General features: G+C 38.3%; 2 protein-coding genes across 2 annotated transcripts; both read left to right on the top strand.

The window, feature by feature from the left end:
• The first annotated feature begins 380 nt into the window (after positions 1–380).
• Positions 381–2007, top strand: LOC107429310 (serine carboxypeptidase-like 50). Its single transcript, XM_016039976.4, has one exon. The coding sequence runs from the start codon at positions 533–535 to the stop codon at positions 1868–1870; it is 1338 nt and encodes a 445-aa protein (XP_015895462.3). The 5' UTR covers positions 381–532; the 3' UTR covers positions 1871–2007.
• Positions 2008–11855: 9848 nt separating this feature from the next.
• LOC125418572 (serine carboxypeptidase-like 50) lies at positions 11856–13997 on the top strand. The gene is given in 2 exon segments (XM_048462242.2): positions 11856–12696; positions 12698–13997. Coding segments are annotated over 2 exon segments (1359 nt in total). The 5' UTR covers positions 11856–11904; the 3' UTR covers positions 13265–13997.
• The last annotated feature ends 535 nt before the right edge of the window (positions 13998–14532 follow it).

Below are 14532 nucleotides of genomic sequence, written 5' to 3' on the forward strand. Positions count from 1 at the left end.
AGAAAACCAGAAAATCACTTGCATGACGTAAAGCATTACTCAAGCTCAGAAGAAGCTTGGCCAAACATTGCATGGTCACTATCTATTTGAGAGTGCCTGTATTCAATATTTACATTATAAATAAATGTTTTCAAATTTTATATTTATTCATTTTCATCTAAACAATTATTTTCAATAATCTATATTCATTCATTTTCATCTACTCTTATCATGAATATCATGATTTGACAAAAAAGTGCTCTATGACCAAATGCATTAAAGAAGAAGGAAAAAAAAAAAAAAAAAAAAAAACAGGAAACTTATACTGACCTTTCTTTTGTTTTACTAGTAGAAAAAAATGCATTGTTTTTAAAATTCAAAGATCAACGTTGAATATGTTAGTTCTAAAAACCAACATGTTCCCGTGGACCATTATTGTAATAATCAGTAGCGACAATACTCACAATGCGATAAAAAATCTTACCTCTATTAATTGCACCAAATCATCAATGTCTTCTGGGTTCTGACTCTTCTCAGCGCACCGTTCACTCTAATGGAGTCAATGAACTTCAATTTCTTCAACCTTCCATTTATAATCGTCTTCCTTTTTTTCCTTCATCAGAAACCAGCATATTCATCTCTTCTTTTTCCAAAGGAAGCCCTCCCCAACAAATCCGGGTACCTTCCGGTCAATCGGAGCTCTGAATCCGCCATTTTCTACACCTTCTATGAAGCCCAGAAACCCATTTCCTCAATCTCCCAAACCCCACTTCTCATTTGGCTCCAAGGAGGCCCTGGATGTTCCTCCATGATCGGCAACTTCTTCGAGCTCGGACCTTGGCGAGTCAACTTCAACAAGAAAGCTGACGAACCCCTCGCACTCGAACCCAATTCGGGTTCTTGGAACCGGATTTTCGGACTCCTCTTCCTGGATAATCCGATCGGAACCGGGTTCAGTATCACAGCGAAACCAGAAGAGATCCCGAGAGACCAGAACTCGGTCGCCGACCACCTTTTCGCCGCGGTCTCTGCGTTTGTCAAATTGAACCCGTCGTTTAGATCTCGCCCGCTTTATATCACCGGCGAGAGCTATGCCGGGAAGTATGTTCCTTCATTTGGGTACTATATTCTGAACAAGAACCCGCATTTGCCGGAGATTTCGAGGTTGAATTTAGCGGGTCTTGCAATCGGAAACGGGTTGACCGACCCGGTGACCCAGGTAGCCACTCACGCTTCACATGCTTATTTCTCTGGTTTGGTCAATGAGAAACAGAGGGTTGAATTGGAGAGAGCCCAATTGGAAACGGTTAAGTTCATTGAGAATGCGAATTGGAACGAAGCAGAAAATGCAAGGAATAAGATCTTGAGTTTGCTGAGGAACATGACTGGTTTAGCCACTTTGTATGATTATTCAAAGAAAGCTCCATACAAGGATGACATGGTGGATGAACTTTTGCAAATTGGTGAGGTTAAGAAGGCCTTGGGAGCTAAGGAATCTATTGTGTTTCAGGGTTGCAGTGATTTGGTGAATGGTGCATTGCATGAGGATGTTATGAAAAGTGCGAAATTCATGGTGGATTTTGTGGTGGAGAAGAAGATGAAGGTTTTGCTTTACCAGGGTTTTTTTGATCTGAGAGATGGAGTTTTTTCCACTGAGGCTTGGGTTAAGACGTTGAAATGGGAAGGAATCGGAAATTTTCTTTCCGCAGAGAGAAAAGTCTGGGAAGTGAATGGTGAACTTGCTGGGTATGTTCAGAAATGGGGAAAATTGAGCAATACTGTGGTTTTAGGTGCTGGGCATTTGGTTCCTTCAGATCAGTCAATTAACTCACAGGTTATGATTGAAGATTGGGTTTTGGATAAAGGGTTATTTGCTAATGTTGATCAATAGGAAAACAAAACCAAAAAAAGGAAAAATTGTCATAAAAGTTTCCACAAATCAGTCTGAGAAAAAATGTTTGTAGTTTTAACTTGCGCTTGTATGAGTTAGCCACTCAAATCATTAGCAAGTAGTACTTAATTTTTTTTTTTTTTTTTTTTTTTTGGGTGATAAAGTATTACGTATATGGTTGGAATAAAGACTGGGGAACCATTTGATAATCATTTTACAGCTGTAAATTGATATAAAAGGACGGCTTTTCATGGAACTATATGCTTTTAAAAATTCCTTCATCAACTGCTATTCGAAGTGCCTAAAAAACCGTTTAAGCTTCACAAGAAATCATTTTTTTTAAAAGATAATTAGGTTGGAGATAAGATTTCACAATGTCTCCGTTGTAATGCCTGGCAAGAACACTTTGAGCTTTGGCCACACCATTTTTAATTTTCATTTTTACTCAATTTGACATTGATGTGGGTTTTTTTATTTCTTTCTTAGTTTCTATTCCAAATATTGGTTCTTAGTCTTCTTTCATTATGTTATCCCACACTGCACGATATAAGTCTGGATTATTTGTCTAATAATTCTTATTGCATTTCTCAATTCTTTTTATTATCTTAAAAAGAAAATTTTAATTGAAGCCTTCTAATAATATATGCACCACGCGGCTGTGGGAGATTGTATGTATATATATATATATATATTTGGTAATAAAGGCATGTCATTGCTCATTGCATGTACTAACTGAGTGTGTGTAAATTGGTATAAATTCACGCTAACTGTTAAAGATAAAAATAAATAAATAAATAAAAATAAAAGAATTTTTTAAATGAAGCTCTCCATCATTTTTTTTTGGCTGAGTGGCATGTATTTTCACCATGTTTGTTTTTCCAATTATGAAGCAGGGCTTAGCGATCCTACTCATATTGGACCTAATGTTCAGGTGGTTTGGCTGAGAGTGGATCAAAAAATATTGAATGGTGACATAGACGGTGGTTTCCTTGGAATACAAATAACCTTCTATCATAAAGAAATACCATGTTCTAGTGTTTTTTTTTTTTTTTTTAAATTTTTTTTTAAATTTTTACATAGGTTGTTTTTACAATTTCAAAACATCACCATACATTTTTATTTTTTGCACAAAACCGTTAAAATGTATAAAAAGTATAAAGTTTCTTTATACAATTTTAATACTCAAAATACCCTTAATTCATATGTTTCTCCCAATACATTTTTTTGGTTTCTTTTAACTACCTTTACAAATTGATCAAAACCATTATTCCTTCTCTGATAGTTCAGAAAAGGTCTTCCTTCATTAATTCTCTATCAAAGATTTTCCATTGATATCGATTATCTTTGCATCAAAAACATTATTAGAGGTCAACTTTTTTAGTGTTCGGTAGTAAACTTCTAAAAAATTATAAAATATTTAGTTGTATACTTTTAAACATTTTTAAAGCTGTTCTATCATATACTTTTGAATATCTTTAAAATTATATTATTTTGGAGTGATCAATCCTAAACTTCAGTATGAATTCTAAAATGTTTCTTTTGAAGATGTTTGAAATTATTCAGTCATATATTTATGAACATCTTCAAAATCGTAACACATTGTTTTTGTGTGTTTGATCAATAACTTTTAAATGCCTTGGAATTATTCAGTTGAATATTTTTGAATATATTCAAATTTGTTCAATCTTGTACTTTTGAATATTTTTTAAAACTTTTAAAACAAAACAAATCATTGCAAAATGAAAAAAAAAATAAATAAACATTGCTTTTTCATTTTTTGAGCTTAGATGATTTAAGTGGTAGTATGAGGTTTTTTTTTTTTTTTTTTTTCCTCAGAGAGAAAATTGCTACAAGTATAATTAAAACAAGAGATTTGGAAGGAAAAATGAGAGCGTATGATTTAAAAAGAGAGATTTGGAAGGAAAATAAAAGTGTATAAAGAAATTATTCAAATAGATTAATACCTTTAGTGATAATTTCAAATGTAAGTAAAAATATAAATTTACAATGCGACTGTATAGAATTCATTACTATCTTAGAAAATCTATCTTTCTTATATTATACAAAAAAAAAAAAATATATATATATATATATATCTCAATTTATTCCTTCATGGTATTGAGCAATTAAGCTTACTAAACAACATACCACAATTTACAAAATAATATATATATATATATATATATATATAAATAGATATATTTTTTTAATCTATGGAGATGGGAGACATTCAAGCAATTGATAGCAAAAAATGAAAAAAAAAAAATTGTAAAAAGCAGTATGAAAGCAAGAATGACAACAAAATTATTTCAATGGAAAAAAGATGAAAATATTTGAAAAAAATTGTAGAAACAGAATGAAAATAACAAGCAATTAAGTACAAAAGAGGTAATATTTATAGAAAAATTAGATTAGATTGGGATTAAAATCTTTACATGATTTTTTTTTCCCATCTACATTGGTGCTAGAGTTACATCTGATTTTAAAAACAATTATTTTTTAATTTCTACTTAATTTATTTTATTCAATATTATTAATTTTAAATAAAGTAGTTTTATTCATTTTTTATTATTATAAGGTGATATAATATAATTGGTAGATAAAAATGGTGATAGAAAAGAGAGCAAATTATTAGTGTTTTCAAGGAAAAGAGAACAAGATGATTATTTTTTATAGTGGATGCGCATTTGAAGGGATAAAAATCTATACAATGTGAGATTGGCAAACCATGACTTTAGCTCCATTATTAACTTGAAAATTTGGTAAATATGTGGCCATGACATCACTGTAAATGAAACGGTAGCTTCGGTGGTTAGCACTTTATCTGTATTTATGAATGTTGGAATTGAAGTTTCAGAGAGTCTAGAGGATAGCAAAAAAAAAAAAAAAAAATAATGATAATAATAATAATAAAGCTGAAGTTGGTAGATAATGACCATTTAAGAACAATCTTTACTCTCGATACCTTGAGGGATACTTAAAAACAATCTTGGTTGGACGTAGATGTAACCAATGAAGCAAAAATGGATGACAGAGGGGATATATCGGCGACAATATCAAGTGTCGGTTACCGGTGACACCGATAGGAGGGAAAGTTTTTGTCATAGATGCTAGAGACATATTGCCGAAGTCGAAAAATATCGTCGGAATCACCAAAAGTTTGTGGGAGTTTTGGAGTTGTGGTGGAAAACGATGGAAACACAAAGGAAAAATCGATTGTCAGTGGAGATTTTGGATGGAAATATGGACCGACTCGCAAATTTGGTTCTCAGATTTTGGATGAATCCTTCTTCCATCGAAGCTTTTTTTAAAAATAAAAAAAATAAAAATAAACACTAAAAAATAAAAAAGATTTCTCTGATATGATCTTTCTTCACGTTTTGCTTCTCTGGTGCATGGTCTGGTTGTGAATCACAAAACAAAAGGAAAGAAAAAAAATGCAAAAACACAAACAAAGAGAAGAGAAGAGAAGAGAAGAGGAAGGGGGAAGACCAGAAGAGGAAGGAAGGGGACGGACAGAGATGAGAGGAAGAATTTGGAAGAAATTTTTTTTTAATTGATTTTTTAATTTTTTTAAAAATAAATTAAGTTGTTTTATTTAATAATTAGATTGTTTATTATACTTTTCAATAATATTGCAAATCATAGATTTACATTGAGTAGGATATTGAAAAAGAAAAAGAAAAAGAAAATAATAATTAATTTTATTGATTCAGAAATAAATTGAATTATAAGAAATCTTGTCAGAAAATTTTTAATAATGAAAATTCACATGTTAACGGTAAGCTAAAAAGATAAAACAACTATAATAAAAAAACTACTAGAGAATTGAAGAGAGGAATAAAATGTAATGTTATTGTTATATTCGCGAGACATTAAAATATAATTATCAATTTGAAGAACCAAAATTTTTTTTTGATATTGATAATGCATTATGATTTATATTTAAAATTTTTTAATATTTTAATATTATTTATTAAATTATTCTATATTTTGGTACTAAGTAACATTATAGTTATTTATTTATAATAATTTATAATATTTATAGATTATTTTATTATTATAAAATTTTAATTATTAATTTTTTATATTATTTTACTATATTTATTATTTTATATATTAAAATTTATATTCTATTGGTATTTTTATGGATAGTGATATTTTCATCTACATTTGTATAAATTTATACCTTAGATATTCCATCCACATCATATTTTCATAAGTGGGTGTAACAGGCATAGAAGTTGATCTATCCTTCTTTTAAAAGTGTAATATGCATACTCGTGAATCTACTCTCCTCTTAAAAATGTTTTGCTTACATGTGTCCATTTTGTCACGGACTTGTTTCTTATCCCTTCAAGCCGTGCGGCCTTAGTTGCTATTCCGACCCTTTGTTGCAACTAAATAAGCCTATTGCTCACTAAGAGAGAAAGCTAAGCAAAGAAAGCTAGAGCACAAAGAGAGTTTGGGAGAATGAAAGTATATTGCTTAAAAGAGAGCTTTACAAGTGTAGCTTGGACTCTTGAATCCTTGGATGGTTTGGCCAAATGAGGCCTCCACCTATTTATAGGCATACAAAGTCTAATCCTACGGCTATAATTGCTTTAATCCTACGGTGGAGAATGGGTGTCTAGATCCTTCCCACCTCCTTTACAAAAATATCTAAACAAGCATCTAGAAATGGATATGTACATGGCTTGACCTAGAGTTCTCCATAAGGTTCTAGAGAATTCTACACTACTCTAGGTGCTTGGCCTATTGTAAGGCCCAAAATGGAGAGAATGCTCACCAAGTGTTTGATGAAATGCCCCAACCGTGACATTCTCCCCCACCTATGCCGTCGACGTCCTCATCGAGCTTGCTTCATGGAACCTCTTGATGTGATCTTCAAATTGCCAAAGCGCGGTAGCAGGTTCCTAACTTGCTTCACTCTTGGGTAGTCCTTTCCATTTTACCAAGTACTCATGACTCGGATGGTTGTCCCTTCCACGAACTATTCGATCGGCTAATATGCTATCCACATCCTTGTCATAAGTGTTGTAGACACCTATTGGTGCTCACTTGAACTCCCCTCTTGTATGGTCTTCCTCATCCGTGTAGTATGGCTTTAGACAACTTACATGGAAAACCGGGTGAAGTTTGAGTGTAGGAGGTAACTCCACCTTATAAGATACCTTGCCCACCTTCTTGACGATTGGAAATGGTCCCTCATATCGGCGAACAAGGCCTTTGTGTAGCCCTCGGGTAGACTTGTGTTGGGATGAAAGGATTTTGATGAACACCAAGTCTCCCACTTGATACTCCACGTGCCTTCTTTTGGCATCCGCCCATTTCTTCATTTTCTTGGTGGCCTTATGGAGGTACGACCTTGCTAGGTCCACTTGTTCATGCCAACTTTTGGCAACCTTGAATGCGGCAGGACTCCTTCCTCCATACTTGGTAACGAGTGTTTGTGGAGTGAGTGGTTGTTGCCCCGTGGCTAACTCGAACGGACTTCGATTGGTAGACTCGCTCCTTTGCAAGTTATATGAGAATTGGGCAACATCTAGTAACTTTGCCCAATCATGTTGATTGGCACTCACAAAGTGCCGTAGATATAGCTCCAATAATGCATTAGCTCGCTCGGTTTGCCCATCGGTTTGTGGATGAAAGCTTGTAGAGAAATGCAACTCCGAGCCCATGAGCTTGAATAACTCCGTCCAAAACCTTCCAGTGAACCTCGTGTCTCGATCACTTATAATTGATCTTGGAAGTCCCCAATACTTCACCACGTGCTTGAAAAATAGCCGTGCCGTCTCCTCAGCGAGACACTCCTTTGTCGCGGCAATGAATGTAGCATACTTGGAGAATCGATCAACCACTACGATTATAGTGCTACATCCCTCAGACTTGGGTAAGCCAATGATGAAGTCCATGGAGATGCTCTCCCATGGTCTCTCAGGAGTTGGTAGTGGCTCCAATAAACCTGCGGGTTGTCGTTGCTCCACCTTGTCTTGTTGACAAATAAGGCAGGTCTTCACATACATCTCGATGTCATCCCGCATTTGTGGCCAATAATAGTTTGTCTCCAACAAAGCTCTCATACGCTTTTGCCCCTGGTGGCCGGCCCATTTGGTGTCATGGCATTCCTTGATCAAATTCTTCCTTATGTTGCCCCACCTTGGTACATAGATGCGATGCCCTTTTGTGTAGAGAAGGCCATCTTCAACCCAAAACCTCTTAATTTTGCCCTCCATGGCAAGTTGTAGGAGTTGTTTGGCCACAACATCATGGTCCATGCCCTCCTTTATTAGGTTGAGCAGTTCCCCTTGGAACTTGGTTATCGATGCTAGTTCGGCTTTCCTACTTAATGCATCGGCAACTACATTAGCCGTACCGGGCTTGTATTCGAGCTTGTAGTCGAACTCGGCAAGAAAGTCTTGCCAACGAGCTTGCTTGGGGCTTAACTTCTTTTGAGTTTGGAAATAACTTGTGGCCACATTGTCAGTCTTTACCACGAATTTAGACCCAAGCAAGTAATGCCTCCAAGTGCGCAAGCAATGGATGATGGCGGTCATCTCCTTCTCTTGGACTGTATACCTCCTCTCCGTGTCATTGAGCTTGCGGCTTTCATATGCCATCGGATGCCTTTCTTGCATCAACACGCCCCCTATGGCAAAGTCGGAAGCATCGGTGTGCACCTCGTATGGTTTGGAGCAATCGGGCAATGCCAACACGGGTTCCTTCATAATCACCTCCTTCAAATTCTCAAAGGCTTGTTGGCATTGGGTGGACCAACTCCATGTCTTGTTCTTCTTTAATAGATCGGTGAGTGGTGCGGCTAGGGCAGAATACCCTTTGATAAACCTCCTATAATAGTTAACAAGACCAAGAAAAGATCGCAGCTCACTCACCTTGGTTGGAGGATCCCACTCTTGAATGGCTTTCACTTTGGCTTCATCCATGTGTAGCTTGCCATCCTTGATCTTATGGCCGAGGAAGTACACCTCATTGGTTGCAAACGAGCACTTCTCTTTCTTCACGTAAAGCTCATTATCCTTTAGAACCTTGAACACAATTCGTAGGTGGTGGATGTGCTCCTCTAGCGTCTTGCTATAGATGACGATGTCATCCAAATAGACCACCACGAATTTGTCCAAGTAAGGATGGAAGATCTTGTTCATGAGAGTGCAGAATGTGGCGGGTGCGTTGGTGAGACCAAAGGGCATGACGAGGAATTCGTATGCTCCATATCGAGTAACACACGTAGTCTTTGGCTCATCACCCTCCATAATTCTAACTTGGTAGTACCCCGACCTCAAGTCAAGTATAGTAAAGTACCTTGCTCCTCCAAGTTGATTAAACAAATCGGCTATCAACGGTATAGGATACTTGTTCTTGATGGTAACCTTGTTGAGTGCCCTATAATCGATGCATAGCCTCAATGAGCCATCATGCTTCTTCTGGAACAAGACAGGTGCTCCATAAGGTGCTTTTGATGGTTGAATGTAACCGGCATCCAAAAGCTCTTTAAGTTGTCTCCTTAGCTCTTCTAGCTCCGGTGGAGACATGCGATATGGTGCTTTTGCAGGTGGTTTTGCACCGGGCTCCAACTCGATGCAATGATCCACCTCCCTCCTTGGTGGAAGTTTCTTAGGTAGTTGTGGTGGCATGACATCTTTGAACTCCTCAAGGACTTGGCTAACCTCTTTCGGTGGCTCCTTGGAAGTAACTTCTTCTTCCTCGCATAGAGTAGCAAGGAATGTAGGCTCCCCTTTCTTTACTCCTTTCTTGAGTTGCATTGCGAAGAGGCGGTTGGAAGTACTTGGCTTGTGCATTGTTGGAATCATGCAAGGGCCTCCCTCCATTATGCACACCGTGTTGTAGCGAAGGAGTGAGACCACATTGAATTGCCTAAGGAATTCCATGCCAAGTACAATATCAAAATCATCCATAGGAGCAATGGAGAAGTTTACGTTACCTTGCCAAGTGCCAAGGTGCAACTCCACGTTACGGCCCATGCCATCTAGCGGTTTAGCCTCCGCATTCACAGTTTTCAACCACCCTTGACCTTTGTCGAGTTTGAGGCCAAGCCTCATGGCCTCCTCCTTCCTTATAAAGTTGTGAGATGCGCCGGTGTCTACCATGACTTGGGCATCTTTCCCGTTGATACGCGCCGCCACGTACATTAGGGAGTTGTTCTTCGTATTGTTGGTTGGGATTGGACTAGCCTTCAGTGAGTTGAGGAGTTGTAGACAACCCATTTGTGTGTGCTCTTGAGTTTCCCTCTCTTCGAGCATGGCACTTAAGGACTTCCTCTTCGGACAATCTCTAGCCCAATGGGGACCATCACATAAGAAGCAATTTTCCTTCGGCTTGAATTCGGGCTTGCCTCCTTTCTTCCAATCTTTGTTAGGTAGTGGTGGCCTTCTTGGAAACTCCTTACTTTGGGGAGTTTTATGGAACTTGGCTCCCCCACCTTTAATATAATTACTCTTAGGCTTAGGGTTGGAAGACTCACCTCGCCTATATTCGACAAGCGTTTCGGCCGTAGTGAGGGCAGTGGAAATATCTTGTACTCCCCTTCGTTGAAGCTCTTGGTATGCCCACGGTTGCAACCCATCCATGAAGTTGAAAAGGAGATCCTCTTCACTCATGTTGGGAATTTGGAGCATTAACCCAGAGAATTGCTCCACATATTCACGGATGGATCGTTGGTGCTTCAACTCCTTCATGCGTTTCCTAGCATCATTCGCCACATTCTCGGGATAGAATTGCTTCTTCAATTCACTCTTTAAATCTTCCCAAGAATTGATAGCGCATATGCCTTTCTTCATTTCTTCATGCTTTCTACGCCACCATACCGCATCAAGATTAGTAAGATAGAGGGTAGCGGTGTTTACCTTTTACTTCTCGTCTTGGAAATCCAAGGCCTTGAAGTACCGTTCCATATGCCACATGTAGTTGTCCAACTCCTTTGCATCCCTTCTCCCACTAAACTCCTTGGGCTTGGGAGCATCTACCCTTGGAGTAGAGACTATTTGTTGGGTAGTGACTGTGCCACTAGTTGCAGCTCTCTTGCATAACGCCCAATCCCCACGTGTCTCCTCTAAACTCTTCTTAAACTCATCTAATTGAGCTTGCATAAGGGACAAGGTTTCCATTACCTTTGCTTGGAAAGCTTGGCTTTCTTGACGCCACGCCTCGGTGTTGGCCTCGTTGGTGTCTTGCATGGTACCTCTAAGCTCCCCCACTTGGTCACCCACATGACCATCGAGCTCCTCCATGCCTTGCTCCACACGATCAAGCCGCTCCAACATGTCGGCAACGGCCAACTCCATCTTGACCACCTTGGTCTCCATGGCAGTGAGAACGTCCTTCGACTTTGGACGCCCACGTCCCTTCCTTGTAGCTTCGGGGATGACCTCCCTTCCCCTTGCTTCTTCAACCACAACCTCTAATGAAGACATGTTGCTCTAGATGCTAGTTCTAACCAAGTCTCTGATACCACTTGTCACGGACTTGTTTCTTATCCCTTCAAGCCGTGCGGCCTTAGTTGCTATTCCGACCCTTTGTTGCAACTAAGTAAGCCTTTTGCTCACTAAAAGAGAAAGCTAAGCAAAGAAAGCTAGAGCACAAAGAGAGTTTGGGAGAATGAAAGTATATTGCTTAAAAGAGCTTTACAAGTGTAGCTTGGACTCTTGAATCCTTGGATGGTTTGGCCAAATGAGGCCTCCACCTATTTATAGGCATACAAAGTCTAATCCTACGGCTATAATTGCTTTAATCCTATGGTGGAGAATGGGTGTCTAGATCCTTCCCACCTCCTGTACAAAAATATCTAAAGAAGCATCTAGAAATGGATATGTACATGGCTTGACCTAGAGTTCTCCATAAGGTTCTAGAGAATTCTACACTACTCTAGATGCTTGGCCCATTGTAAGGCCCAAAATGGAGAGAATGCTTACCAAGTGTTTGATGAAATGCCCCAACCGGGACAATTTGCACTACGCGTTCAAAAAGACCCCCGCCTTCGGAGCTCAGTGTTCACTCTAATGGAGTCGGTGAACTACAATCTTTTCAACCTCCTTTACATCTTGTTTTTGCTTCATCAAAAACCAGTGTTACCAACTCCTGTCCTTCCTAAAGAAGCTCTTCCAACTAAATCAGGATACCTTCCAGTCAATCAAAGCTCCGGTTCCGCTATTTTCTACACCTTCTATGAAGCCCAAAACCCCACTTTGGCAATCTCCCAAACCCCACTTCTCCTTTGGCTCCAAGGTGGCCCTGGCTGCTCCTCCATGATCGGAAACTTCTTAGAGCTCGGACCCTGGCGTGTCAACTTCCACAAGAAGGACGATGAACCCCTTTCTCTCGAGCCCAACTCCGGTTCTTGGAACCGGATCTTCGGCCTTCTCTTCCTCGACAATCCGATAGGAACCGGATTCAGTTTTGCCGAGAAATCGGAAGAAATCCCAAGAGACCAGAACTCAGTCGCCAAACATCTATTTGCTGCGATCATTGGGTTTTTCAAATTAAACCCGTCGTTTAGATCTCGGCCGCTTTATATAACCGGCGAGAGCTACGCCGGGAAATATATTCCGGCGATTGGGTACTATATTCTGAAAGTGAATAGGAAGTTGAAAGAATCCGTGAAGGTGAATTTAGCGGGTATTGCTATTGGAAACGGGTTGACTGACCCGATGACCCAAGAAGCAACTCATGCTTCGACTGCTTACTTCTCTGGTTTTATTAATGAAAAGCAGAAAGATGAATTGGAGAAGCTCCAAGGGGAGGCAATCAGGCTGACTGAAACGGGGAATTGGAATGAAGCAACGAATGCAAGAAACAGAGATCATGGATTTATTGCAAAACATGACGGCTTTGGCTACCATGTATGATTTTACAAAGAAAGCTGCTTACAAGGATTACATGGTCACTGAGCTTTTGCAGATAGAAGAGGTAAAGAAGGCCTTAGGAGCAAAGGAATCGGTCACGTTTGAGGCGTGTAGCAAATTGGTAGGTGCCGCATTGCATGATGATTTAATGAGAAGTGTGAAATTTATGGTGGAATTGTTGGTGAAGAAGACCAAGGTTTTGCTGTACCAGGGTCATTTGGATTTGAGAATTGGTGTTGTTTCTGCTTAGGCTTGGATTAAGACATTGAATTGGGAAGGGAGCGAAAAGTTTCAAACTGCAGAGAGAAAAATTTGGAAAGTGACTGGGGAACTTGCTGGGTATGTTCAGAAATGGAGGAGGTTTAGCCATGTTGTGGTTTTAGGAGCTGGGCATTTGGTTCCTGCCGATCAGCCATTGAACTCTCAAGCAATGATAGAAGAATGGGTTTTGGATGAAGGACTATTTGGCAATGCTCAAGAGGAAAGTTTACCATCAAATTTGAGAGCAATAGTTTAAAAACTTCAATTTCCATAGTTCAATATGCAATGCATTTTAAATTTATGTTTCTTATTACTTCATCAGAAAAGTTTTTTTAAACCTTCCATGATGAATGATCTCTCATGGCCATTTCCTCTTGATAATATGCTTCTGTTTAACATTGTCACTGGAAAATTTCCTGTTAACGTGTTTGTTTTCTCTGTTTGATTTACTGTTCTTTGTAATTAATTCATTTATGTGTGAATTAACAACGCAAAAGTTGAATGGTAGCCATTAATTGCTTCATTAGCACACCTTCTGCGGACATGGATCTCTCTGTTAATCTTGATAATTTGCTGTTTGACATTGGCCCTGGAAATTTTCCTGTTAACATGTTTGTTTCTCTGTTTGGTTTCCTGATATTTTTAATTAATTTAATTCATAAATGTTTGAATCAAAAACTCAAAGTCTTCAATGAATCGCTGCTACTAATTGCTCCATTAGTACACTTTCTACGGATTTGGATTTTTTTTTAAATGAAAAATCTGGATCTTGCTAATCTAGAAAGCAGGGGTAACTTTCCTTAAAGTTTTGAGAATTTCCTGAACCCAGAAACGAGGAAAGAAATAAACAAAACATTATTCAAACAATTTGCTTCTGATTTTTTGTTCAAAAAACCAATTCTTAAGTCAGAACCAACGAAAAAAGTAAGCACCAAAGATTAAACAAAAAGCAAAAGCAGAAAAATGAGTTACCCAAAAAAAAAACAAAATTAGATTTCCGAAATGTAATGGCGTTTGGAGGCGGGTTTGTGAAGAATAAGAAATGGGACGAGGAAAGGAACCTTAGCTTAGACCAAAAATTCCAAATCCACGAAAACCCATCTAAGCACAAAACCCGTACTATGATGCCATTTTTCTCTCTTTTGAGAAAGAAATTGATGATTAGGGCTGGAAAAAAGGCAGGGCACCCTGTAGAAAACCTACAGGTTTTTCAGAGCCACTGATTTTTCATGCTGCTCTCCCCTATTTGCCTCTCAGCCCCTTTCTTCACATTCAAATTTTTCTATGCAGCTACTAAAAATTGTTTTGGCCAACAAAAAGAGAAAACCCTCGAAACCCACCAATTGCTAACCTTTTCGAAACCCTAATCTAATGCAATGCAAGGGCTTACAGCAATCTTAGTACTATTTATAGAGCGACCAAGGAGATGATCTCCTGTGCTCAATCTCACATGAAAATTTTCGATTTTTTCTTAAATTGCTTTTTTCTTTTTGGGGTGTGTTAATAATAATTTTTTATTATTTA

The sequence above is a fragment of the Ziziphus jujuba genome, chromosome 12, assembly GCF_031755915.1.
Source record: "Ziziphus jujuba cultivar Dongzao chromosome 12, ASM3175591v1".
NCBI lineage: Eukaryota > Viridiplantae > Streptophyta > Magnoliopsida > Rosales > Rhamnaceae > Ziziphus > Ziziphus jujuba.

Coding starts and splice junctions, on each gene's coding strand:
- LOC107429310 (XM_016039976.4), top strand. CDS start 533: ATGGAGTCAATGAACTTCAATTTCTTCAACCTTCCATTTATAATCGTC.